A 26,913-nucleotide genomic window follows, 5' to 3' on the forward strand; every position below is an offset into this window, starting at 1 on the left:
TTCTGTCCAAAACTTGTATGCTTCTTTACTTGCTTATTCTTCCGAAGGTTTTGCTCTTCGAATAAGGTGGAGGAAGTCGGCCTGATGTTTGAAGCCCCTAGGCTTGCCCATGTCGTTGACACCGTGGAACGTAGCCCCTAGTGGGAGCCTATGTTGGAATAGCAACAATGTGTCGCCGGTGATACAGGCGTCCTCATAGTCCCTTGTTCGACAGAAACTCAACCTCGCCACCGCTCGAGCTAACACGCAAGCCTTCCCACAGACGGCGCCAATTGTAGGCACACGATTTGCGTTAAACCGCAGTTGAGTTGGGTTCGCACGTAAATGGGCCCGTACAATATCATTTGTAGAGAGTGGGATCGAAAGGCTAAGCCATGTTTACCCGGCTGTGTTTTTGTTAAGATATTTATGCATGGTTCCAATATCTTTGCCTCTAAAGCACTTTCTCCTTTCAGTGGGACTGGAGGAGCCCCTCCTTTAGGTTACATATTTTTTCTTTTATACTCGCATGCGTTCAATTTCCTTCGTCCACGTGTAGGGTCGACCCTTTCAAGACTGATACTTGTCCCATCAGTTTTAGACCCGAGTTGTTGGGGAGTGGTTGAGTAGGCTAAAGAAACACGACTCTGTGAGAGGCAAAGCTCTGTCTAGAGCAGGTAGTATGGGCAGCCTTTCCTAGATATTTTAGATTTCTTACAAGATTATCCCTATGCCACTTTTGCCCCTTTCCTTAGTGTAGTTCTGGGCCAGCCGAGGGCTGTACCCTCCTCGGCGGCTTCTCTGGCCCATTGATGCTTTGCGTTATTGGGCTTGGACTACTATCTTCTTCGGCTTGGGTCTTAAGTCTTCCTGTGAACAGGTGGATCTGGCCCATCTGTTGTCGGGCCCCACACACGTATGCTATAAGAAAACCAAAAAAAAAAAAAGGTTAGTATATGTTCATAAACCTTAATAAAATATAATTTAATACTATTATTATCAGTGAATATTTTTAATAGATTACCTTCTTGTATTGCATTGTAATGGTTGTGTAGTGTTAATTTATTAATACTATTATTATGTTTTAGTGTAGATGGCAGAAAAGTTGTTCATTTTTCTCATCCATTCCGGTGGAATAATTAAACATGGAGAAAATGGGGTTTATTACGAAGGGTCACCTCCTTCTATGCTTCCATTAAACCGGGGTGTTACATTTGAAGATCTATGTGATGGAGTAACATCCACACTTCATATAAACAGAGAAGATTCAAAATTGACTATTTGGTATAGATTTCCATTTCAATGTCATCTACATCCTGTGACTTACCAGCAAGTTTTGGTAGCAGATGATAATGGTGTCAATGCAATATTCGATATGTTAGACTGCCAATATGGATTTGTAGGTGCAGAGTTATACGTGGGTGTAGAGTCTATAAGAAGCCACCAAGATGTTTTTCCCATTCGATATGCCAACGAAAGACCGAGTGCATCGTTTAGTTATTCACATAGCGGACACTTCCATGATCCATATGCCACTCATACTGGTCATTATTCTCAAGATGCGGCTCATTCCCCAATCAACATTGGCGGTGCTGACTATCATGCTCCATATACCCATGTTGCAACTGAGGACCAACATGTTCCTTCTCGGCCAATGAACAACAATGATGCTGACTATGATAATCCAACTGAGCATGTCACACAAGAGACTACTTGTTTTGAGTTTGAAGCTCAGTATAACCAAACCGCCACTCAGAGAGCTGCTAATGATCCCAATGATACACATCGCATAGCTGTTACTACTGAAAATGCAGTCCATACATTAACAGAAAGGATGCGGACCATGGATAGTGATGACCAACTTGATGACAACGAGGTCCTTGATGATATTGGAGATGAACAGGAGCCTCCAAATGAAGGTAATCATGAAAGCAGTCCAACTATGGCATTCCATCAACCTTCATCACTAAGCTTTTCACAGAATACGTGGGATAATATGATTGATCCAACCCCACCATTTGAAAAGCCCACTCAGAGTATTTGGGACCCAACCTAAGAGTTTTATGTGGGCTTGCTTTTTGCCGATAAGGATGAACTACAAGCTGCTGTTAAAAACACTATCACATCAAGAGGAACCAAACATTTTGTGTAAGAGAGTCAGATCCAGAATGTTGGTTTGTAAGGTGCAAAAATTGTTCTTGGCGTCTTCGAGCATGCTTCCGGGATACATATAGGTTGTTTGAGGTTAGGAAATATAATGGTTCACACACATGTACAGAGTCCACCCTCACACAAGATCACGAGCAATTAGACACCCATGTTATTGAGAAAGAGTTGAGGGATGTTGTCAAAAATGATCCAACCATAAAGATTGCTTCACTTCAACAGACTTTTTACAATAAGTACCAATATAGGCCTTCTTATTTTAAGGTGTGAGAGGCGAAAGAGAAAGAAATTGGTAGAGCGTTTGGTGATTGGGAAAAATCTTACCAATTATTGCCAAAATGGTTAAAAGTTTTGACTGATTCAAACCCGGGCAGCAGGGTTATTTGGAGAACAATACCTGCTACTATGCTAGGCTGTGCGATATTCGAGAGAGTGTTCTGGGCTTTTGGTCCATCAATTGAAGGTTTTCAACATTGTAGGCCAATGATTAGTATAGATGGAACTTTCCTATATGGTAAGTACAAAGGTACGTTACTGATTGCATCAACGTGAGATGGTGACAACAGACTTTTTCCACTTGCCTTTGCCATTGTGGAGAAGGAAACTGATGATAGCTGGTATTGGTTTATGCGTTGTATTCAGATTAATGTCACTAATCGGGAAGGGTTATGTGTCATATTTGATCGTCATCCTGGTATAATGGCAGCGATATGGACTATATGTCAATCAACACGTTGGTATCATCGTTTTTGCCTTCGCCATATGGCTAGCAATTTCAATCAACAAATTGGGAATAAAAACTTGAAGGCTATGGTAATGTGGGCAAGCATGGAGAATCAGTTACGAAAGTATCAAATAACCAGGGATAGAATTACTCAATTAAGTGCAGATGGTGAGAAGTATTTAAGGGAAATGCCAGTGGAAAAGTGGACGTTAGCATACGATGGTGGACATCATTATGGGGCAATGACCACAAACTTGTTTGAAAGCTTCAACGGAATTCTAAAGAATGCTAGAAATCTACCCATAACTGCGTTAGTTGAATTTACATACTACCGTTGTTTCGCCTACTTTGCCGATCGGTATACTAAGGCATGTGCAGAGGTTACTGCCGGTGAACACATTACGGCCTATGCAAAATATAAATTCAATAAATGGGAAAAAAAGACACCAAAGCATTCAGTTACTGTGTTTAGTCATGAAGATGGTTTGTTTGAAGTCAGAACACCAATAAACCCTAACTCTGCATATAGGGGTAATCATCGTCATGAGGTAAATTTGAGGCAGAACACTCGTAGTTGTCAAAAATGGCAGGTTTATAAGATTCTATGCTCACATGCCATTGCCATGTGTAAATATCAAGGCATCTCTGCAATGCGATATATCGACCGCTGCTACCATTTGGAAGAACAAGTTGCTTGTTATGCACCTAGATTTCACATGGTTCCAAACAATGTACATTGGAATGAGCCTAATTTCCCGGTCTTGTATCCTAATGTCAAGCTGCGCCGTGAAAAAGGTCGACCAAGAACAACTCGGCTTCGAAATGAAATGGATGAAGGGGCAGAGCATCAACCAAGGCCATTGTGTAGTCTCTGTAGGCAAGAAGGCCATAACAGAGGAACATGCCCCACTCGAACTGTGGCTGGCTCCACTAGTGGCTAAACTGAATGACCCAACATAAGTATTCAATCTACTTTAGTGGATTGGTTGGACTGCTGTTTTTTTTTTTTTTTTTCTTTTTTTTAATTATGTTTTTAGGAGTTGGACCATATTGTTAGTTTGTATTATTTGAAAGAACATGGTACTAATTCCATATGCTACGATGTTTTCTATCACTGCAAGTTGGATTGAGGTGTACGTTTATTTATTTTGTGTCTGTGTGTGTCTATATATATATATATATATTGTGTATTATAGTTTAGGGTTTCGATAACACCTTAAAATGTATACTTTTTATGGAGTGCTTGGGTCATTTACCATGTTTGAAAGCTTCAAATAAGGAAAGAAATCAAAGGGCTACAATCTGAAGAGGACAAATCAGATTTGAGCACTACGTACTTTAGAATAAGAATCAATGTACGAGAGAGTGTACTTGAATCTATCCTTATCTATATCTAAAAGAATATGACAAACCAAACTGGTTCAGTCAAAAAAATATTGAAAGAATAATATGCGTACTTTTTTTATATCTCTCTCCTCTATTTCGGCAATAGGAACAATTTTTTTTTCTCCTATTTCGGCAATGTCATTGCCACAAATCCATTCCACATTTTATTTTTTAAAGAAATGGTAGGTACACACAATTTTTACAATATTTTTACAACAAATTTTAAGTGGAGGTTGTTATTGTTAGATTAAAAAAGTAATCTAAGTGTTAAATTCAAATTTGAACTAATAATAACTAATTACCTGTGATTTATTGTGAAAATATTGTAAAAATATTGTGAATGTAACACTTTTTTTTTTTAGTTCCTCCCCAGATTTAGGCAACCACTTTTTTTCTCCCATTTTCGGCAAAAAAAAAAAAATTTCACCTATTTCAGCAATGGCATTTCCACAATTCCATTCCATTATTCCCCTTCCCATTTTCAGCAATGGCATTGCCACAATTACCCAAAAAAAAAAAATCACCTATTTCGGCAATACCATTGCCACAATTACCAAAAAAAAATTTCGACTATTTCGGCAATACCATTGCCACAATTCTCTTTTTTTTTTTTTTTTTCTTTTTTTTTCCCTCACATTTTCGGCAATGGCATTGCCACAATTACCAAAAAAAAAAAAAAAAAAAATCACCTATTTCGACAATACCATTGCCACAATTCTATTCCTCTTCTTTTTTTCTTTTTTTTTTTCCCTCACATTTTCGGCAATGACATTGCCACAAATTTTTTTTTTTTTTTCCCTCACATTTTCAGCAATGGCATTGCCGAAAAGGTGAAAATTTTTTCCACCTATTTCAGCAATCCCATTGCCACAATTCTATTCTTTTTTTTTTCTCTCACATTTTTGGCAAGGGCATTGCCGAAATAGGTGAAAACTTTTTCCACCTATTTCGGCAATCCCATTGCCACAATTCTATTTTTATTTTTTAAGAAATGATAGGTGCACAATTTTTACAACAAATTTTAAGTAGCAGGTTGTTATTGTTGGATTAAAAAGGTAATCTCAGTGTTAAAATCAAATTTGAACTAATAATAACTAATCACCTGTGATTTGTTGTAAAAGTATTATAAAAATATTGTGAACGTAACACTTTTTTTTTTAAATTCCTCCCCAGATTTCGACAACAACAATTTTTTTTTCCTCCCATTTTCGGCAATGACATTGCCACAATTCCATTCAATTTTTTTCCCCTCCCATTTTCGGCAATGCCATTGCCACAATTACAAAAAAAAAAAAAAAAAAAAAAAAAAAAAAAAAAAAAAAAATTCACCTATTTCGGCAATACCATTGCCACAATTCCATTCCTCTTTTTCTTCTTCTTTTTTTTTTCTCACATTTTCGGCAATGGCATTGCCAAAATAGGTGAAAATTTTTTCCACTTATTTCAGCAATTCCATTGCCACAATTCTATTTTTTTTTCCTCACATTTTTGGCAATCCCATTGCCACAATTCTATTATTTATTTTCTTTTTTTTAAGAAATGATAGGTGCACACAATTTTTACAATATTTTTACAACAAATTTTAAGTGGCAGGTTGTTATTATTGGATTAAAAAAGTAATCTCAGTGTTAAAATCAAATTTGAACTAATAATAACTAATCACCTGTGATTTGTTGTGAAAGTATTATAAAAATATTGTGAACGTAATACTTTTTTTTTTTTTAAATTCCTTCCCAGATTTCGGCAACAACAATTTTTTTTTCCTCCCATTTTCGGCAATGACATTGCCACAATTCCATTCAATTTTTTTCCCCCTCCCATTTTGGGCAATGCCATTGCCACAATTACCAAAAAAAAATTTCTTTTTTTTTCCCTATTTCGACAATGGCATTGCCGCAATTGGTTTTTTTTTCGGAGCACTCCACACTCGGGGCACACAGGACAGGACATAGGACTCGGGCAGGGAATTTGGGTAGAGGAATTTCGGTAATAGCGTTGCCGAAATTCAAAATCTTTCTCTCTCCAACTTTTCCTCTTTCTCTCTCCTACTTTTGTTGAATTTCGGCAACACTGTTGCCGAAATTCTCTATCTTTCCTCATTTTGCCAATTAAGTTAGAATAGTACCTATAATGCAAATAAATTTCAGATTTAGCAATATTAAGCCAAAAGGCTCGAGCCTACAACTATATTTAATATATTTTTATTGAATGTGAAATTTGACAAATCTACCATTGGATTATATTTTCTTCTTATGTCCTCCATAATTACAAAATAATAAGAAAATAAAAAATTAATAGGTATATCATCAATTAAATGTTTGAATTTCAAGTTTTTGTTACCTAAAATTAATTATACATAAAAAATAAGTTTATGAATTAAATAGTAAATAACATCTGATTGATATAAAAGTTGACATGTGTATTAAAAACATAAAGAACATATAGTTCAACTGTTAGATTTTAAATATATACAATCATGTTAAATTTTTTAGTGGAAATTGTAACAATTGGTTACAAATACAACTAAGTTGTTAGCTAAATTTTGTTCGAATCATTAAATGAAAACATTAACATTGGCACAAATTATAAAATTTAATATACTTTTTATAGTACAAGTATTGAGTTATAAATTATTTAGTTTGATTGCTTCCAAAAAAAAAAATTATTTAGTTTAATTACAATTTAAAATTTCTTTGTAGTACACTTTTATACTATTCTACCTAACAAAATTATGACATATACAAAAAAGTAATCTTGATAATTATATTTCAATTCAATCTCTAAGAACAATTTTCTGGTTCAGTCATTGTAACAGTGTGATTGGAATCGTCAATAGTCCAAGATGGCGCCATGGTAAAACATAAGATGTTTCATAATTGAGTATGGTTAATGACTGCCTTAGAGTATTTGTTAATGGATAGATTTAAAAAAGTTTTGATACCATTTTTATGAAAAATATAAAAAAATTGTCAAAAAAACTAATCAAATATTTTTTATGTAAAGTTTCTAAAAATATTTTTTAAACTAATGTTTTTAAAATTTATTAACTTTTTCCTTTATAATTTGCAATTAAAAAATTGTATATTCACAACTTTTTTGGAAAACACACATGAATCGGAATCCCGTTTGGTAATGTTGTACTAGTAATATTGTTTAAGGATTGTGGAAATAAGTGTGAGTAAAAAAGTGTGGTGAAAATACGTGTTGTGTTATTTAAATAACGAAAACTGTTGTTTAAACAACACAACTAAACAAACCCATTTTTTGTGATCCCACATGTATAATGGTTCCCACTTCCATGACCGGATTTGTAATTACCATTGAAATGTAAAAGTTAATCAAATTTAAAAAGGTTCGGATTAATGTATGCCCTTAGGGCATTTATTAATCATCTATTTTTAGAAATATTTTATGAAAAATTGAAAAAACTATCAAAAAAATTGGTAACTTTTTAATTTTTCCATAAAAAATTTCATAAAATGATTTACTAATGTATGCCTAAAAGCACACGTTAGTAAAACTCATTTAAAAAATTAAAAATTAAAAAAAAAAAAACCTTTTGACCCAAAAAATGATTTTTTTAAAACTTCTAATGTCAAACATCTCAAATATATATATTTTTTGCACCGATCTCAATCCCTGTTTTGAGTTTTAATTTTTTGGTCTGTATATGACTGTCTAGTAGTGTTCACTGTTTAATACTATTTTTATTTGGTACGCTCTTCTAACCTGTATTAAACAAGTCTTCATTTCATATGATAATTCAATTTCCAGTACTTGTTAGGGGACCATCCTTTTTCCATCGAAGAGTGTCTAGGAAGAAGGGTTTTTCTTTTTCATTTTTTTTTTTTTTTCTCGAAGAGTGTTTAGGAAGAAGGGTTGGTACTTGGTAGAATGGTGGCTATGTTCTTTATTTTATTTTTTATTTTTGACTCGATCCTTACATTAGAATATTCTTTTCTTTTTCCTTTCTTACCGAAATGCGTTAAAAGAAACTAAACCAAACCACCGTAAACAGGCCACTGCCTCTCATAATATAGACTAGAAGTGTCATAAAATATAAGCATACACAAATTTATAAACAAACTATCAAAAAGTATAAAATCTTAACTTAAATTTGATCTCATTCTAGTCAAAGCATTCACATATTTATTCGCTTCACAAAAACAATGCTTCATCCTCACTTGAGCGAATTGGTTAATGAGGGTTCTGTTTAAACTAATATAAAGCCTTAAACCATCCCTACGAACCCAAAGCTCGGCATCGATCCACACTAAATGCCACTACTATAGAACGGGTGAAACCCTTAACCTAATTCCCCCTATGATCCCGGATTAAGCCCCCCTCCACTCAGTGCCGGCTCAATAAGTGATGTAATTGATGCAATCGCCTAAGCCTTGAAATAAAAGAAGGGCCTACTTGTAAAAAAAAAAATATATATATATATATAGAGTATATTTATCTATATATTTTAATTAAAAAAATTTAAGCACTTTTATTGGTTAATAAAATGCATTAAAAATGCTCATTGTATCCTAAAATGCAAAAGATTAAAAAGGGAAAAAAAAAATAGTCAAACTTCAGCTAGCAAAATTAAATTTTAGGAGACAAATTTATTAACTCATTCTTGAAATATGCTAAAATCAAAATTAATACCAGATAAATTCCTTAATAATATAACATAATTATCTTAAAATATGCTAAAATAAAGATTATAAATTTAAAAAAATAGAAGAAAAACCTCTCCTCTTTCTATCTCTCTGCCTCAATGCCTTTCATCTATATTCTTATGGTCTTACCTTTTTTTTCTTCATCTTCATCTTGATTCTTGATCTTTTTCCATAAACTCAATCAGTTAGTCTAGCTTGAAATTTTTCTTTGTTGATTCCAGTGTACCAATCTCCCAGTCACCAGAGGTATTCTTCTTCAGTTCTTCCCCTCTTTCTCTTTGTCTTTCCGAAAATGAAGACTCAAAGTATTCTATTTATTTAACTTAAATTATATGGAGTATATTATCTTAGTTTGTTTCACACTTTCACTGCACAATTGTTTGATGGGAATCCCATCATGGGACACGTTTTTTGCTATGATAATTTTTCTGCCCCTCTTTGGACCCTTTTCTTCTATGATAATTGATAGGACACGTTTTTTGCTAGGATGATAGGAGTAGTGGAGTATAGGTTGGACGGTTCTCACTTTTTTTTTTTTAATTTTTTTTATAGGAGTACAGCCACAGTTATAACTTACACAATTTCTCACTTTTTTTTTCTTTTTTTTTTTTTTTTCTAACAATTTATCTATTATTATAATTCCAATTAATAATTTGATGTGTAACATATCAATTCATTTGTATTATAGTGACACTAATTTATTAAACCATGTATTAAATTAATTTTTATTTGTGCAGGTTTAGACTTTAAAGAGGTCACTGCTTTAGAAAAATTACAATAATCAGGTTCTATTGTTCTATAATTTAAATTTTATTTTTAGTTAAATTATCATTTTTAATTATAAATTGTGTTTTATTTATCTATAAATATATTCTCATTATAAATGCCTACTACAAAATATTTAATTATAAAAAGGTCCAACTTAAAATTTTCTCCTAAAGCCCCAAAACTTGTTGAGCCGGACCTGCCTCCACTGGGAGAAATTATATGATCTATATGGTGGACAAGTGATGTGGTCCACCATTCCATTAAAAAACTTCCACTTGTTTAAAATTGTTAGTTAGAAATTTTTTTAAATAGAAATTAATTACTGACTCAGCAATTTTAAAAAAGTAGAAGTTTTTTAGTGGAATAATGGACAAGTAACGTGGTCCACCAGAGGACTTTATAATTTCTCCTGCACTGGCTATTAGAGTAAGCCCCCCTCCAGATGCCTTGTTGCTTATTCCATAAAAAAAGAAAAAGAGGCGTGCCTTATTGAAATATGCATCTATGACTATGATAATAATAATAACTAGTCGGAAACCCGTGCAACACACGAGATCTTACCTATTTATAATAGACTAAAATAATTTTATAAAATTTTAAATTGATTATGAAACTATACTATTGCGTGAATTGCTCCTATTTTTTTGAGTTACAATTTGATAAATAAGCCATTGCTTGAACATGCAATGGGTTGCAAAAAATCTAGCTATCAAATTTAGATATTGAAAAAAAATAACTAAAAAATTCTAATGTTAAAATGTCCGAAAGGAAAAAAAAAAAAAAAAAAATATATATATATATATATATACTACCAAATACAGAAAATATAAGAGAAAGATAGGTTACCTTCAAAAGAATAATCCATAGTTATAACAGTTGAAATTTGCTAAACTGTTTTAAATATTGCAAAAAATTGAACCCAAAAATTTAGATGGTCAAACTTTCAAAAGAAAATAAAATTTAAAATCAAAAGATTCAGAACCTACAAATTATAAAAACAAAACAAAAACAAAAAGTCATTATTGCGAGACAATTTTAGTAAGGATGGAAAGCTTTTCTAAGTTTTTTTTATCCAATTCTTCCTAATTGATGAAAAATTTGGTTCAAACATTGTCAAACTCTTTGAAAGTGCAAATAATATAGGCTTCCAACATAATCTTTAATTAATAAACAAAGAAGCATGACACCATAAGAGAAAACATAAGATAACATATAGTGCATATACCTTACTCCACAGCTGTGAAAAGATATCCACACAAAAGGAATTGAAAACTTGTACAACAAATGCAATAAGCTACTTCTGATGTGAGACAACCTAACATACGTCTCCATAAGGTAAAGCTTAAGGTTATATAATCTAAAATAATATAGAATATAGCATCTTTGAACCACACAAAAAGAAATAGAATATAGCATCTTTGAACCACACAAAAAGTTAGCAAACTTACCACAATACTTGTAGTTATACTATATATTGTAAAGTACTACTCCATCGCCAATGAAAGTCATGTAAAATCTCATGGGACCTGGAAGAACAGACAGCCGCATGATCACTTCCACCAGACACAAAACAAAAGCAAAAAAAAACTTATTCACAAAAAAGAGAAAAAGCAATAGCAAGCGTACCAAAGAAATTGAAGCTTAGGGTTTTCTCTCTTAGTGGAGACGGACAAAGGAGATTGCTTTAGGGTTTTCAAAGATTTTGTCTCTTTTATATATATATATATATGTGTGTGTGTGTGTGTGTGTGTGTGTAGCACTTGACGACCCTCACATCTTGAAGGTCCTCACCCTCAACATCAAAACCCATGGAACCCTTGTGTTACATGGCACCAGACAGCTTGCTCTTATATACAGAGTGTATTATAAGTGCATGAGGACAAACATGTCCATCCAAGCAGTAGATAAGAGAAAGGCAGGAGAAACTACTCTTATCCAAACCTCAGATGTCAGATCCACAGTTCAGGTACCCAGAACCCTGAAATGGTCTAAAATCACATTCCCAGCACATTGGACTATAGAGAATGAAAATTATCCTCTACAGATCCAGAACCCTGTTAGGAACCCAGATCTAGATTCTGTCCAGCAGTTAGCCGATAGAACGGTTAAACTTAGCTTTGACCAATCTAGGTTTAGGTCACCCTTAGAGTATGATGAACTCAGGCCCAGATCTCCAGTAAATCTATACCAGGAACCAAGGTCCAGATCCGTAGATCTACGCCAACCCCTTAGGCAGCCAACTATCCTCCTAAGAAATAGACCTACATCCCAGTATAGTTTGTCTAGAACACGAGCTCCCTTTCCCACATCTAGAAGAGACTTAGGTCCACAGTTTCAAGGTGTTAAAGACCATTCCCAGGTTAGTACCCCTTGCTACACAGCCAAGCAAGACTCAGTTGTTGATCAAGAAGAAGACAGCAACAGTCAGGACAGTCTTAAGCCTCCCTCACCATCAGGATTTGATATGAGAAATCCTATTCAGCAAGAACCTGAATATGACTATCAGCTCATGATGTTGACAAAAGAATTCACCCCTGATATGGACGCTCTTGAAAGAGATTTTAATTCTGAACAGAACAGAGTTAAAAGAGAAGCCTATAGAGCCCAACCATACCAGAGAACAGAAGATTAAAGTTTTGGAGAAATGGAAATTATTCATGAAAGAGGTAAAAGCTTAATATCCTTTCTTTGAATACTTTGAGAAACATTTCAAATGGCATAAAAAGTCTTGTGTCATTTCCAAAACCAACTGGAAGTTACTTCCTAAAAGGGATGCACCAAGTTCTAGAAAACCAGAAATTGTTAGGTCTAGTCATCCTCCTCAGGAAGCCCTACTCTTTAATCACCATGGTACTGATGTTATTGCCTCCCCCTTCAAGTGTACAACAACCCCAGAAGAAAAGGTTGTCAAGAAGGTAATAGAGCAAAACAATTATACCAACCAGTGTTTAGGAGTCATTGGAAAACAGCTTGATAGGATAGAGGATAGGATTGACAATAAGATTCTCCTTCAGCCAGGAAACCCTAGCAAACCAATCCAAACTCTAGAAAAACCCTTAGTCAAGCTCCCCACAACTAGACAAGCTAGCCTCAAACCTAAGGATCAAACAACCTTACAAATTGTGGCCCAAAAGCTTGATGATCTTGTGAAAAAGGAACCAGTCACCCCTTCACCAGATCACACCACAACTAGTAGGGACCCCAGGCTAGAAACCCTACATGCCCATACAGCCTCTAGCAGTTCTAGCAGAACCTCCTCAGAAACTGAAAAGGAGATAGAACACCTAGAAGATCAATTTCAAGGATTACAGGTAAATAAGCTTTACCAACCCAAGGTAAGCCCAACCAGCTTGACCAAGAATTGGTATCCCAGACCCACACCTCCTGACCTCCAATATGAGGAAAGGTCCATACAGTTCACAGTTTCCAGTGGTAAACTCTATGAATGGAACATAGATGGTTTATCTGAACAAGAAATCCAAAACAAAATCCAGCATATAACAATGGTAGCCAATAACTATCTAAATGATGGTATTTCAAATACTGAGGTTGTAGAGCTCATTGTTCTAGGATTTACTGGAAAACTGTTACATTGGTGGAACAACTGTCTTGCAGAAGCATCCAAGGAAGATATTAAACATGTTGTCCAAAAAGATGAGGATGAGAACCCTATCTTTGAAGAAACGCATAAGAAGAGGTGTTCCCGATGGAGTCAATACCCTGATCTACACGATCATGAAACACTTCATAGGTAAACCCAGCAATATCACATCTAGGATTTACAACCAGTTGAGTAACCTTAGATGTAAATGAAGATGTGTTCACCACCCGTGTCATGCATAGAAGCGATTGTAACTCTCCATTTTGGAAGGAGAAGTTTATCAATGGCTTACCCACATTGTTTCGACAAAAGGTCAAAGAAACTCTTGCTAGCTCCTTAGGTGTCATAGACTATGATAACCTGACCTATGGAGACATCTCTAGCACAATCCGGAATGAAGGAATGAAAATGTGTAGAGATCTCAAAATCCAGAGTCAAGCTAACAAGAGCAAAGCCAAGTATGAAATAGGAAGTTTCTATACCCAGTATGGCTTACCTTCAATCATCCCCAAAAGGAAATCCAAACACAGAGAAAAAGAACCCTCTGAGAAACCCCATAGAAAGAAACCAGCCTCCAAACACTATAGAAAACAGAAGTTCAAAACTGATGATTTCTATAAGGAAGGCAAATCCAAGTCCACAAGAAAGTTCATACCTAGAGCATCAGGAACATGTTTTAAGTGTGGAAAGAAAGGTCATTTCCAGAAAGAATGTAAAGCTAAGGCCAAAACCCTTATCAATACCCTTGTTAGTGACCAGACCAGTAAGGAAGAAATCTTCAAACTCTTAGAACTCGATCACCTGAGTAGTGAGTCCAGTGACCAAGAGAAGCACTAGTTGTTTAGGACATCTTCTGAAACCTCTAGAGTATCTTCTAGTTCCTCTAGTGACATAGATGAAATCCTAGCCTGTCAGGATAGTTGTTGTAGAAACAAAACTGTCCATGTTCTTTCTAAGCAAGAAGAACTGCTCCTAGATCTCATAGAACATATCAAGGATCCCGAAGAGAAATCTCAAAGACTTAGTGAGTTCCACAAAACCCTTGTCAAGGAAGCTAGTACATCCAAACTTAGGATTCAGGAACCCAAAGTTGATTTGGAAAAAATCTACAATAGGTTTACCAAATCCAAGATAGAGATAACTGTCCAATATCTCCAGAAAGAGATTAAGGATACCAAATCAAAGATGAGAAACCTTAAGCAAGAGTTAACCATCCTTAGGGTTGATCACGGTCTTATGGACCTGAGAGTCAAAAATCTAGAATATACTTCTCATCAAGGCAATGAGGACAGAATCTCATTACAAAACCCTTCTGATGATGAAGTAGATGAAACAGTTAACCCTACTGCAAATATGGAACTAGAACCATCCAATGGATCGTTCTTGCAAACCATCATTAGAATTAACTTCCAGAAATGGCACTCCAAAGTCAGGATTGTCATAAGTAAGGATTTTCAATTCGAGGTAGTTGCCTTAATAGATTCAGGTGCCGACCTCAACTACATTCAGGAATCATTCCCTCTAAGTACTTCCGGAAAACCAAAGAAAGGTTGACCTCCGCAAGTGGTGGGAAAATGCAGATTGAATTCAAAATCCCAAAAGCACATGTTTGCCAAGACAATGCGTGTTTTAAAACCACCTTTGTTCTTGTCAAAAATATGACAGATAGGGTCATCCTAGGAAACCCATTCATGTGTCTGTTGTATCCTTTCATTACGGATAGTGAAGGAATCACTACCCATCCTTTTGGCCAACCAGTCAAGTTTAAGTTTCTTAGGAACCCAGAACCTAAAGAGATTGAAAGTCTCCAAGAAGTTTCTATTTCTAAAAATCTTTACCTCATCAATGCCAAAATCCTTTCAGATGATCCAAATCAAGCCAAGAACCTTGATCAAATTGTACCATCCATCATATTTGATAATTCTTTGAGTCCCCATCAACCTCATAAATTATCATCTCATCACATTGCATATAAAAGTATTTACTCCATGACATCTCAAGATTTTAACAAATATGTTTTCAAAAATAACCATTTTGTTAATATATGGCAGGAAGAAAAGCAAATAACTTTTTTATACTAGCCCCACTAGTAAGTGGAAGATGGCTTCTTCAAGCAGGAACAAAGGAAAAGCCCCTGTTCAGGGTTCTCCTTCTCGAAAGCATGAAGGCGCTTCTTCTGGATCAGAACCCAGGGAAGCAACATCCCTTCTAGAACATGTTCCGCTTCAAATAACGTTTTCAGGTGGTAATATGGCCATTACTTTACACGAAGTTTTATCCAGTAATTTCCAATTTGCAAATGGAGTATATACAGGACTTCCACCCTCCATTAAAATTGTCCTTGATAACCTTCAAAGAGCCTTTACCCAAAGCAACAATCGACTTTTCTAGAAAACCCTCAGAGCACTAGAAATACACCTAGTAAACCTTGAGGCAGAAATTGAAATAGGCCAAATGTCTATTAGTCAACTCTTTGGCAAAGAGGATGTCCATTCAATGGATAAAACGACTATTATGAGCACCGATTATGCTAGGTTAAGTCTTAAGACTTAAAACCAACTAAGAAGTGTTGTTGCCAACTTGCCTTCCGATATACAAGCAGGTATCTTGGAAAGTAAGGCTATGACTGAATCATGTGACCAATGGTTCAAGCATTTCAAAATTATGGTCATCACCCATTTCCCGATTTATGGTGAAAACTCAAAAGATACTAATAATGCTTTCATCCTATAAACCTGGGAAAAATACTTTGGAAGCAGCCACAGAGTCTATGAAAAGAAACATCCCTTCCCCGGCCTAATAATCAACTATGAAGATTGGTCCGTTGAAGAAGATCCAAGCTGGCTTTCACAGATGTTTGGATATGGTTTCATCAAGCTAACAAGCCATGACCAGATCAACCAATTTCCTCAGATCGTCCGACAGGTTGTCTCAAAAATCAAGAGTCCATTTGTCTCCATCAGATGCTGGAGTACTCTCCCACAATGGGACAGAAACAATTGGATGACTGTCCAACCTGCGCATCATCTGGTACTAATCAATGGGTACACCCATAATGGTCCTTGGTATGAAGGAGACTCTTATCTCCATAATGAAGACCCTAAAGCTCTTGCAGATTGCTGGAGAGGTTACTTCAATAATGAGATTATAGATGTCACCAGTGAGTTATGGCAGAATTACCATTTTGTTGGAAATACTGGCAGGATTTCAGTATTCACCACCAGACCATACTCTGAAGCTCTCCATACAGATAGGATTGACTACATTGAACCCAGACAGTTAGTTCTGCAACAGGCAGATTATGAACCTATCCTGTACTGCGGTTTTTGTGATAAATATGCCAAGTATCATGAGCACAATTGTGACTACGACCCCCCATGGGATCCCTATGATGGGTACCCATCTGGCCATGATACTGATTAAGGTATTTCCAGAACAGCTCCCGGACGCTCTAGAACAGCTCTAGAAGCCCCAGATTAGCTCAAGAACCACCTTTGCAAATTCGGTTACTATTTAGAACAGTACCCGCACCAGCAAAGTTGCCGACAAGACTACTATTCACTGCACAGTTCAGAACACTATGCAGAACTACTATTCAGAAAAGTAAGGGGACAAAACACTGTTCATAAACAGTGACCAGTTACTGTTCACTCTTCAGTGCCCTGACAGAATCATTGAAGTTTACTATTGCTTTCGGCTGAAAAGATATTCACCTGAAGGTAAAAGCATTTCACCTTCCGTGATTCCTGCAGTCTCCTGATCTGATCCAAGGCTCCCTCAAGCTATAAAAGGCATCCTTGGCCTCAGTCTTAGGCAAGCTTGGTCAGACTTACCTTCCTCAGAGCTCTAATTTACTTTGTACTTAGAAATACTTTGTAAACTCAAATGGCTCTCTTCTCTTCTCCCCTAGTTTACACTTGTACTAGAACTACACTTGTAACCTATCTATGCTTCCGCCCCCAGTGCCCTCTGAACGGCACCCCTTGTTTATAGCTTACCGGAACTGAAATATCTTAGTGCGTCCTGTAGGGGTTCTGGGAAGTTCTGTGGAATTGATCCAAACATTTCCCACCACTTGAGGAACCACGAAGGAATCTGTCCTTTGAATTTCCTGTCAAACTGAATGAACCATGAGTGGTCATAGGTTTCATTTTGGAAGAATAATACTTTTTCAAAAGCAGCCATATAATCATAATAATTGTACAGGGGTTCTGATCCCTTGAGTACTGTAAGTGTTCTGAGTGTGGAGGGGTGTCTCCAATCTTTGCAGCTTACAAAACTCTAAATTATGAATTTATGGTATAGGACTATTGAAGGATTATTCCTGTCCCTGATGTCTTCTATTTTGGCAGACTTTTCTTGAATGAGAATGCCTTTATAGAATTTGATGTTCTTCTCTGGGCTTTTGGGAAGGAAATGCCATTCATGGGGCAATACTTCCATTGCTAATACCAATGCTTCCGTTATATGAGCTAAGTGTGGCTCAATATAAGAGATGTGTTGGACAAAAGGCTTCTTGATGTAAGTGGCTCTTCCTGTTCTAGGAGGGAGAGTAAAAGAAGTTTGCTTAGGCACAATCGGGCCAAAGGGTTCTTCAACTGTATATGGAGAAGGAGCTTTGGGTGGTAGTGTAGCTAAAGTAGAACTATAATTGTGTTGTCCTTGGGGCCTTTGGTAATTTGGTTTTGGGATTGTAGAGACCAAATAACGTTTGGCAACAATGGATGGTGGCACAGGTGAAGTTTTTTGGGAACTAGAAAAGGGTACTAAAGAGCCAGGGTTCTGTGCCTGACTGGGACTCCTAGTGGTTTGCTGTTTAGTCAACTTGGGAGGTTGGGGTTGTACGGGTTTCTTCCCGGACATTTTGTTCTGGATTCTGCAAAAATTCACGGGTTAGGAAGTCAGGGATACTATTCTGAGTTCCGGCTATGAATTCTATGTCAAAATCAAAGACTGAAAGAATGGCTTGCCATCGTGCAAAAATCTGTTTTGATGCAATGTTTTGAACATCTTTTTCTAAAACATGTTTTGCAGATTTACAATCAATTCTTAACAAAAATTTTTGATTCAAAAGATCACTTTGAAATTTTGAAATGCATAGTACTACAGATAAAATCTCTTTTTTAATAGTACTATAATTAAGTTGAGTGGGAGTCCAAATTCCTGAATGAAAACAGACAATCTGTTCTGGGGAAGTGAGACTAGCACGCTGAAGGAGAATGCCACCATAACCAATGTTAGAGGCATTTATCTGGACTACCTTGAAGGAATTTTCTGAGGGGATTCTAAGGCAATGGAGTATCTTGACATATTTCTTGATTTGTTGAACAACCAATGTATGAGTGGGTGTCCAAGGAGGAGGATTGGTTTTAAGTCTATCAAAGAGAGGCTTGCATTGTTGCCTAAGGTTTTGATAGAAATCAGAAATGTAGTTGAGGGATCCTAAGAACCTTTAGAGTTGGGTCTTTTCTAGGATTTCATCCGGAAACTTTTCAGCAAACTGAATAGCACGATCTATGGGTTTGATGACTCCATGTCTTATATCAAAACCTAAGAACCTGATATTGGTTTGGAAAAGCTTAATCTTTGGGGCCGAGACAACAAGACCATTTCTTTTGATGGTTTGGAAGAATGTTCTAAGATGCTTCCAATGTTTGTCTAGGGATTCAGAAAAGATAAGTACATCATCAATGTATACAATGGTATGACTGGAGAATGGATTAAAAATCTCATTCATGATGTTTTGGAATTCAGAAGGTGCATTCTTAAGTCCAAAGGGCATTACATTCCATTCGTAATGGCCAAAGGGTGTGGTGAAGGCTATTTTGTACCTATCAGACTCTCTGATTTGTATCTGCCAAAAACCACTCTTCATGTCAAACTTACTAAAGACCACTGCTTTACTAAGCCTATTAACTAAGTCTCTTTTGTTGGGGATAGGGTATCGTATCCACTCTAAGACTTTGTTAAGGGGCTTATAGTTGATGACAAGTCTAGGGACACCTCTTTCTATCTCAGCATTTTTCTGGACATAAAAGGCTGGACAAGACCATGGTGACCTAGAGTTTCTGATGATTCCTTTTTTAAGAAGATCCTCTATTTCTGCTTTGCAAGTATCCATGAGTTCTTGGCTCATTTGGATAGGTCTGGAGTTCCAGATTCCAGGTAGACAAGCATTCTTCTCAGTTTCCAGCCATCTTGCATATGACAGTGCAATACAAGATCCACTGGATTAGCATGTGGAATTATGCTATCAATCAAAATCTGCTCGATAGGGAATTCTTTGTAAAATGTTGGGATAAATTCAGGCCTACTGATACCATCTCCAAACTATATAAAGACTTTCCTCTTCTAGTACAGAAATCTATAGCTCATTGCACAAGATCACAGTCAAGTCTAGATTCTGTCCAAATCTCTGGAAAATCTAGTAAAGAACTCAAAGATCTTGCCCAACAGCTACTCCTCCAATCCAAACAGCTAGAGTCAGCAGAAAAGAACTCTCCTACCTCTTTAGAAGCCTCATGCAATCGTGCTCCGGTTGACCCATTCCAGGACTCTCAGGATCCTTATGATGGTTACAACTTGGATAGCGATTAAGGCGATCCCAGAATTGCTCCCGGATGCTCCAGAACAACTCCAGGCACCCCAGAATAGCTCAAGAACCACATTTGCAAATTTGGTTACTATTCAGAACAGTACCCGCGATAGCAGAGTTGCCGACAAGCTACTATTCACTGCACAGTCCAGAACACTATACAGAACTACTATTCAGAAAAGCAAGGGGACAAAACACTGTTCATAAATAGTGACCAATTACTGTTCACTCTATAGTGCCCTGACAGAATCATTGAAGTTTACTATTGCTTTCGGCTGAAAAGATATTCACCTGAAGGTAAAAGCATTTCACCTGATCTGATCCAAGGCTCCCTCCAGCTATAAAAGGCATCCTTGGCCTCAGTCTTAGGCAGGCTTGGTCAGACTTACCTTCCTCAGAGCTCTAATTTACTTTGTACTCAGAAATACTTTGTAAACTCAAATGGCTCTCTTCTCTTCTCCCCTAGTTTACACTTGTACTAGAACTACACTTGTAACCTATCTATGCTTCCACCCCCAGTGCCCTCTGAACAGCACCCCTTGTTTGTAGCTTACCCTCCTTTGGTATCAGAGCCAAGTTTGTTGGCCGATCATAAGTGTTTGTAAATTACTGTAATTATTTTTATCAATCAAGTTGGCTGGTGATACCGCCATAGTTATCCATTATTTTTATACATTACTTTGAAGTATGTTATCTCTAACAAACATTATTTTACATCTATTTTCTGATAGCACTTCCACTTCCATATGTTGCATTCTTCATCTACTACTTCATCTTAGTCAATGTTTACTGTTCTTTCTTTTGGTGGTAGGCTGAGCCTCCCGTTCATTCAAACTATTTATTATCTTGTGATTACCTGTTTAAGCTAATCATTTACTTACCAGTTATCTTTTCCTTCTTGTCTTTGTTTCTTACCCAAAGTTTGTTGCAGATGTGTACTAAGCTAAGTTCTGTGAAAGGATGTTGTCCAGTAAGTCTAAGAGTAAGTCCGGTTTTGTGTCCGTCTGTTACCCAGTAAGTCTAGAGTACCGAGGTTGAGTGTGAACCAAGACCAAACGATATTCCCCTTGTTAGCCATTAGCCAGGAGGGCGTTGAGCCGTTTTTGAGGGATAAGTGTGCGGAAAGGTTCGTAAACACCAATAATAGGGAAAAGCTACGGTCAGTAGTAACAAACACCACAAAAGGCGTCCGAGCGGCAGTAAGTAGGTAACTATTCACAGAAGGCGTCAATACACTCCTTGTTTCAGATATAAGGATAGATCCAGAAATTGGAAGATAAAGGTAGTCTAGGTTGTAATTGATTTCTTAGGCTTTTAATCCAAAATGATAAATAGGATGTTTAGAAGGAGTGACTCATCCACCAGCATTAGATCTAGCAGTACTTCCCTCCCTGAGATTCCACAAGAAGATGGAACAATCAACTTGGAGTCGTACCAGCTTTCAGATCTAGATCAAAAGTTAGGAGATTGGAACATACCCAAAGTTCCCACAACCCAGGTCTATAAGTCATCATCATGGTCCTTGAAAAAGTCTTTCAGAACAGACTACCATGTTAGGACTATAGAATAAGTCTACAACATAAACAAGGAGTATGAAACATGCTACTTGTTATCCCCTGCAGCCGTGAAAGCTCACAGAGAAAAAGATCATAAATTCCTCCACATAGGACTTGTCCAAGTAGGAGTAAAATCATTGATCAGAGAAGGGTTGAACAACTCAATCCTATATATATATAAGAGACTCCTGTTAGGACTCTCTCACTATTTAGTTTTAAAAATTAAAATTTTTTTAAATTAAAATAATGATGTTGAAAATTGTGGGAGTTTCAAAAATTTCGATTTTATAAATATATATATATTTATAGATGTTGTCCACCATGGTTGCAAGTTGCTCCTCTTCTCGGGCCGTCTCGCCCATAATGGCCCATATAGAGTCAGAAAATAATAATAATAAGGATGATGACGACCATAAGGAAAAGTCGTATACCCCGGCAACCGCCTATATATAAATATATATATCAACCATCTTAGAGAAGAGGGAAGAGAAACTGGGAACACAAACACCGGCCACCACCAAGAACACAATGGCTGAGCCTAAGAAACTTCACATAGCTATGTTCCCATGGTTAGCCTTTGGTCACATAATCCCATTTTTAGAGCTTGGCAAGCTCATAGCCCGAAAGGGTCATCATATTTCATTCATATCCACACCAAGAAACATTGATCGCCTCCCGAAGATCCCTCCACATTTAGCACCCTTGATAACTTTAGTGAAACTTCCTTTACCTCATGTAGAGAACTTGCCAGAAAACGCAGAGGCCACCATGGACGTACCATACCACATGATCCCATACCTTAAGAAAGCCCACGATGGTCTCCAAGAACCTTTATCTAACTTTTTAGAATCTTCAGCTCCTGATTGGATTATTCACGACTTTGCTCCTTACTGGTTACCACCGATCGCTACTAAGCTACGTATCTCCATGGCTTTCTTCAGTATTTTCAATGCATCATCCTTTTGTTTCTTTGGACCAACAAAGCCGAGTATAACGGAGGTCCAAGAACCACGTTCAGAGCCCGAACACTTCACGGTCTCTCCCAAATGGGTCCCCTTCCCATCCAAAATTGTGTTTCGGCTATTTGAGGCAAAGAAAATCTTCGAGAACTATGAAGAAAATGCTTCCGGTGTTTCGGACTGGTTTCGTTTGGCGACAGTGATGTCAGGCACCCAAGCCTTCGCTGTTAAAACCTGTATGGAAGTCGAAAATGAATGGGTGAATATCCTTGGAGAGCTTCATAACGTGCCTGTGATTCCAGTGGGCTTGTTGCCACCCTCGGCTCAAGAAAGAGTAGAAAACGAAGATAGTTCTTGGGATACAATTGTTGAGTGGCTAAACAAGCAAGAGAAAGAGTCTGTGGTTTATATAGCACTCGGAAGTGAAATTCAACCAAGTCAAGAAGACTTCAACGAGTTGGCTCTTGGGCTTGAGCAATCTGGGTTGTCCTTTTTCTGGGCTCTAAGGAAGCGAAGTGTTGCTGGGGACTCGGTTGAATTACCAGAGGGGTTCGAGGAACGAACCAAAGATCGTGGGATTGTTTGGCCAGGTTGGGCTCCTCAGTTAAAGATACTAGCTCACGAGTCAGTTGGAGGTTTCTTGACACACTGCGGTTGGAGTTCAGTGACTGAGGCATTCCAATTTGGACGTGCACTTGTTATGTTGCCATTCTTGGGGGACCAAGGATTGATCGCAAGGTTTTTGGAAGAGAAGCAGGTAGGAATTGAAGTGCCGAGAAATGAGCAAGACGGGTCATTTACTAGGGATTCGGTTGCTGAGACGTTGAGGTTGGTGATGAAGGATGAGAAGGGAAAGATTTACCGAGACAAAGCAAAAGAAATGAACATCATTTTCGGAGACTTGGACATCCAGTACCAATGTATAGACAAATTTGTTGAGTTTCTTGAAAATAAATCTTAAAAGTTTGAAACATCTGAAGATTGCAAATTAGACTTGTCTCTGTAATCAAAATAAGCTAAATGCTAATAATAATAATAAGCAATTTTCCATGATTTTGTTTTTCATATGTTTGATCGTTATTGATTGTGTCCAATCATACATTGAAATTTATTTTACTTGGAAATATCTTCCAGATGGAGGGTGTCTTTTACTCAGATGTTTTGTTTTGTATTTATTGTCTCTGTTGTTGTTTGTTTGTTTTTTTTTTTTTTTTTTTTTTTTTTTTTGAATTTGTTAAAATCTCTCTTGCTCTTACCTGACTTTGTTAACCTTAAGAGATGGGTTTTACCGTTTGTGTTACAAAAAGAGAAGACAGAATTATGAAGAATTGCAAGTTGAAGTTGTTTAAGTTAGTTGATGAAACAAGTTATATGACTCGTTGTATAGTTATACACTTATATCCTCTTCGGCATGACAAACCGTTATGAGCTTTAGAAGTTTTACACGCTACACTACAACATGTCCATGTCTAGCATCATTTCCGTTATATTGATTGATTCCGCAAATGGTTTTTCTGATGCATATTTCTGCAAGTATTATATTTTAATTGGTTGAAGGCTTAGTTAGTGGAGTTACTTTTCAAGTGTAAGTTGGCATTATTATTATTATTATTATTTTCCTCCCTATTACAAATATTTTTAATAGAGGACGTGCTCCACGCAAGGATGTCAATACCGTATCGGAGGCCGTACCGGTTTGGCTATCGATACGATATATTTTAGATACCGGTCAATACCAGTGTACCGTTTCGGGTTTACCGCTATTTTTTATATTTATAAATATATATATATATATATATGTATGTATGTATGTGTTTGTATATATATATATATATATATATTATAATAAATATAAAAGTTTACCATAAAACATTTCCTCAATTCAAAACTAATTATTCATGGTTTTAAACTTTAGTATCAATTAAAAGGGAAAAAAAATAAAAAAAATAAATAAAATAGAAAGCTTAAAAGTTACCATTGCATACTAAAACTAATAAGTTAATGCAAATAAGTTACCATTCTTTCCTAACAAAAATTCAAAAATTACAAAACTTAAAAAAAAAAAAATTTCTGTACCGGCCGGTATTGGCCGGTATGGTCGGTACGAGGCCAGTACGGCCGGTATTTTTACCGGTACGAAACGTAGGGGTTAACCGTACCGGATCACCGGCCGATACAGTATATTCCGGCCGTACCGGTCGGTACGGTACGGTATCAACAACACTGGCTCCACGACTTGCGTGCTCGATATTACTTTTTTAATAACATGCATGTTCATTATTACTTATTTTATAATACTCATGCGTATTATCATGTTTGAAATTTCGATTATATACTATTAACCTTATCACACGTGCTTTGCTTAGTATCATATATGTAGGGGAACAATTTGGTGACTCAATCCTTATTGTTCAAGTCTTGGTCCAAAAAGTCCAACACAATGGATTCTTGTAGAGTATGAGCTAAAGAACTCGGTTTAAATAAGTTTAAACAGTTTGTTGCATGGGTTAAGGAAATACACGAACAAGAACAAATGCTATTGTGTCGAAAGGTCACCAGGAATGATAGGGCTAAAAACTTGATTAATGGATACAGATCAGTGCAATAGGATTCCTCTTAATGCTACAGTATTCTCCTCTTTTTTCTTCAGCTAAGTCTAGATTTCTCCCCAGTAACTCGTCATTGTTTTTTGGGGTAAAGGTGCTAGATTTCAATGTGGGGAAGCTGGCCTCGAGTGGGAGTACGACTTCAGCTCCATAAGTCATTGAAAAAGGAGTTTCTCTCGTTGACCGTCGCGGCGTCGTTCGATAGGTCCGTAAAACGTGTGGTAGCTCTTCCACCCATCTCCCCTTTGCATCATCCAACCTCTTTTTCAACCCGCTCACTATGACTTTGTTCACGGCCTCGGCTTGCCCGTTTCCTTGGGGGTAGGCAGGAGTGGAATATCGGTTTGTGATCCCAAAGTCGCAGCAGTATTCCCTGAAGTTTTTACTATCAAATTGAAGACCGTTGTCCGAGATGAGGGTGTGAGGGGTTCCGAAGCGCGTAATAATGTTTTTCCAAATGAATTTCTTGGCATCCACGTCCCTGATGTTGGCCAAAGGTTCAGCCTCTACCCATTTGGTGAAATTATCGGTGCCGACTATTATGTACTGCTTATTCCCTGCTGCTTTAAGGAAAGGGCCGACAATATCAAGACCCCACTGAGCAAACGGCCAAGGGCTAGAGAGGGGGTTAAGGACTCCCCCCGGTTGGTGGATATTTGGGGCAAATCTCTGGCATTGATCACACTTCTTTGCATATTCTTGGGCCTTTCTCTGCATGTTCAGCCACCAGTACCCTTGGGTAAGTGCCTTGTGCGCCAGCGATCTTCCTCCTGTATGACTTCCACAAATCCCCTCACGTAGTTCTTCAAGTAAGGACTCGGATTCCTCTGGGTGTATACATAGTAGGTATGGCCCAGAATAGGAACGCCGGTATAACTTGTAGTCCTCTGACAACCAGAACCGAGGAGCATTCCTCCGTATCTTCTCGGCCTCCAGTTTTCCTTCCAGTAATGTATCGTCTTTGAGGAAGTTCATTATAGGATCCATCCAGCTGGGATTCCTCCTAATCTGATGGATCTGAGCTGTGTCTCTTCTGATTGAACTTGTCTGGCATAAATCCTCAACCAGGATCATTCGTGGCAGATCATGCGCAGAGTACGTGGCAAGAGTGGCCAGCGAATCCGTATGTGTGTTCCTACTTCTAGAAACATGCGTCAAGTTAAAGGATTCAAAGTCTGACTGCAGGCATTTGACTCGACCGAGATACTCTTGCATTCTAACATCTCTAGCTTCTAACTCACCCATCACTTGGCTTACGACCAATTTGGAGTCCTAGAATGCTTCCATTGCCCTTCCGCCCAATTTTTGAACCATCATCATTTCTTGAAGCAAGGCCTCGTACTCGGCTTCGTTGTTTGTAGCTGAGAACCTGAGTCTTATCGATTTTTCAATGGTAATACTTTCGGGCGATATCAGAACTAGCCCGATCCCGGATCCTTTTTGGTTGGCCGCGCCGTCCACATAGACCTTCCAACGCGAGGTTTCTCGAGCTGAGATTATGCCAACCGATTTTCCATCCATATTTTCCCATTGTGTTACTGTTTCCACAGAAGGCTCAACGAATTCTGCGACTAGATCAGCGAGTACTTGACCCTTTACAGAGGACCTAGGCATGTATTTAATATCAAAAGCCCCCAAGAGTGTACTCCACATGGCAATTCTTCCCGTGTAATCGACGCTTCAGAGCACCGATCAAAGGGGAAGCTGGGTTAGAACAATGACCGTGTGTGCCTGAAAGTAATGGGGGAGTTTTCGCGTGGCATGCACTACTGTCAGAATTGCTTTCTCCAATGGTAAGTAGCGCACTTCAGCCTCATGTAATGATTTACTTACGTAATATACTGGTCGTTGTATTTCATTATCATCCCGTATCAGTACCAAGCTTACAGCATGAGGGGCTATT

General features: G+C 37.3%; 2 protein-coding genes across 2 annotated transcripts; both read left to right on the forward strand.

The window, feature by feature from the left end:
• Positions 1–2,641: 2,641 nt before the first annotated feature.
• On the forward strand, positions 2,642–3,810 carry LOC126689928 (uncharacterized). The gene is made up of 2 exons (XM_050385084.1): positions 2,642–2,659; positions 2,788–3,810. The coding sequence occupies exons 1-2, from the start codon at positions 2,642–2,644 to the stop codon at positions 3,808–3,810; spliced, it is 1,041 nt and encodes a 346-aa protein (XP_050241041.1).
• Positions 3,811–21,925: 18,115 nt separating this feature from the next.
• LOC126733048 (putative UDP-rhamnose:rhamnosyltransferase 1) lies at positions 21,926–23,464 on the forward strand. The gene has a single exon (XM_050436164.1). It carries the CDS (start codon positions 21,974–21,976, stop codon positions 23,363–23,365), a length of 1,392 nt encoding a protein of 463 aa, XP_050292121.1. The 5' UTR covers positions 21,926–21,973; the 3' UTR covers positions 23,366–23,464.
• Positions 23,465–26,913: the final 3,449 nt, after the last annotated feature.

The sequence above is a fragment of the Quercus robur genome, chromosome 6 (genome assembly GCF_932294415.1).
Source record: "Quercus robur chromosome 6, dhQueRobu3.1, whole genome shotgun sequence".
NCBI classification, from domain to species: Eukaryota; Viridiplantae; Streptophyta; class Magnoliopsida; order Fagales; family Fagaceae; genus Quercus; species Quercus robur.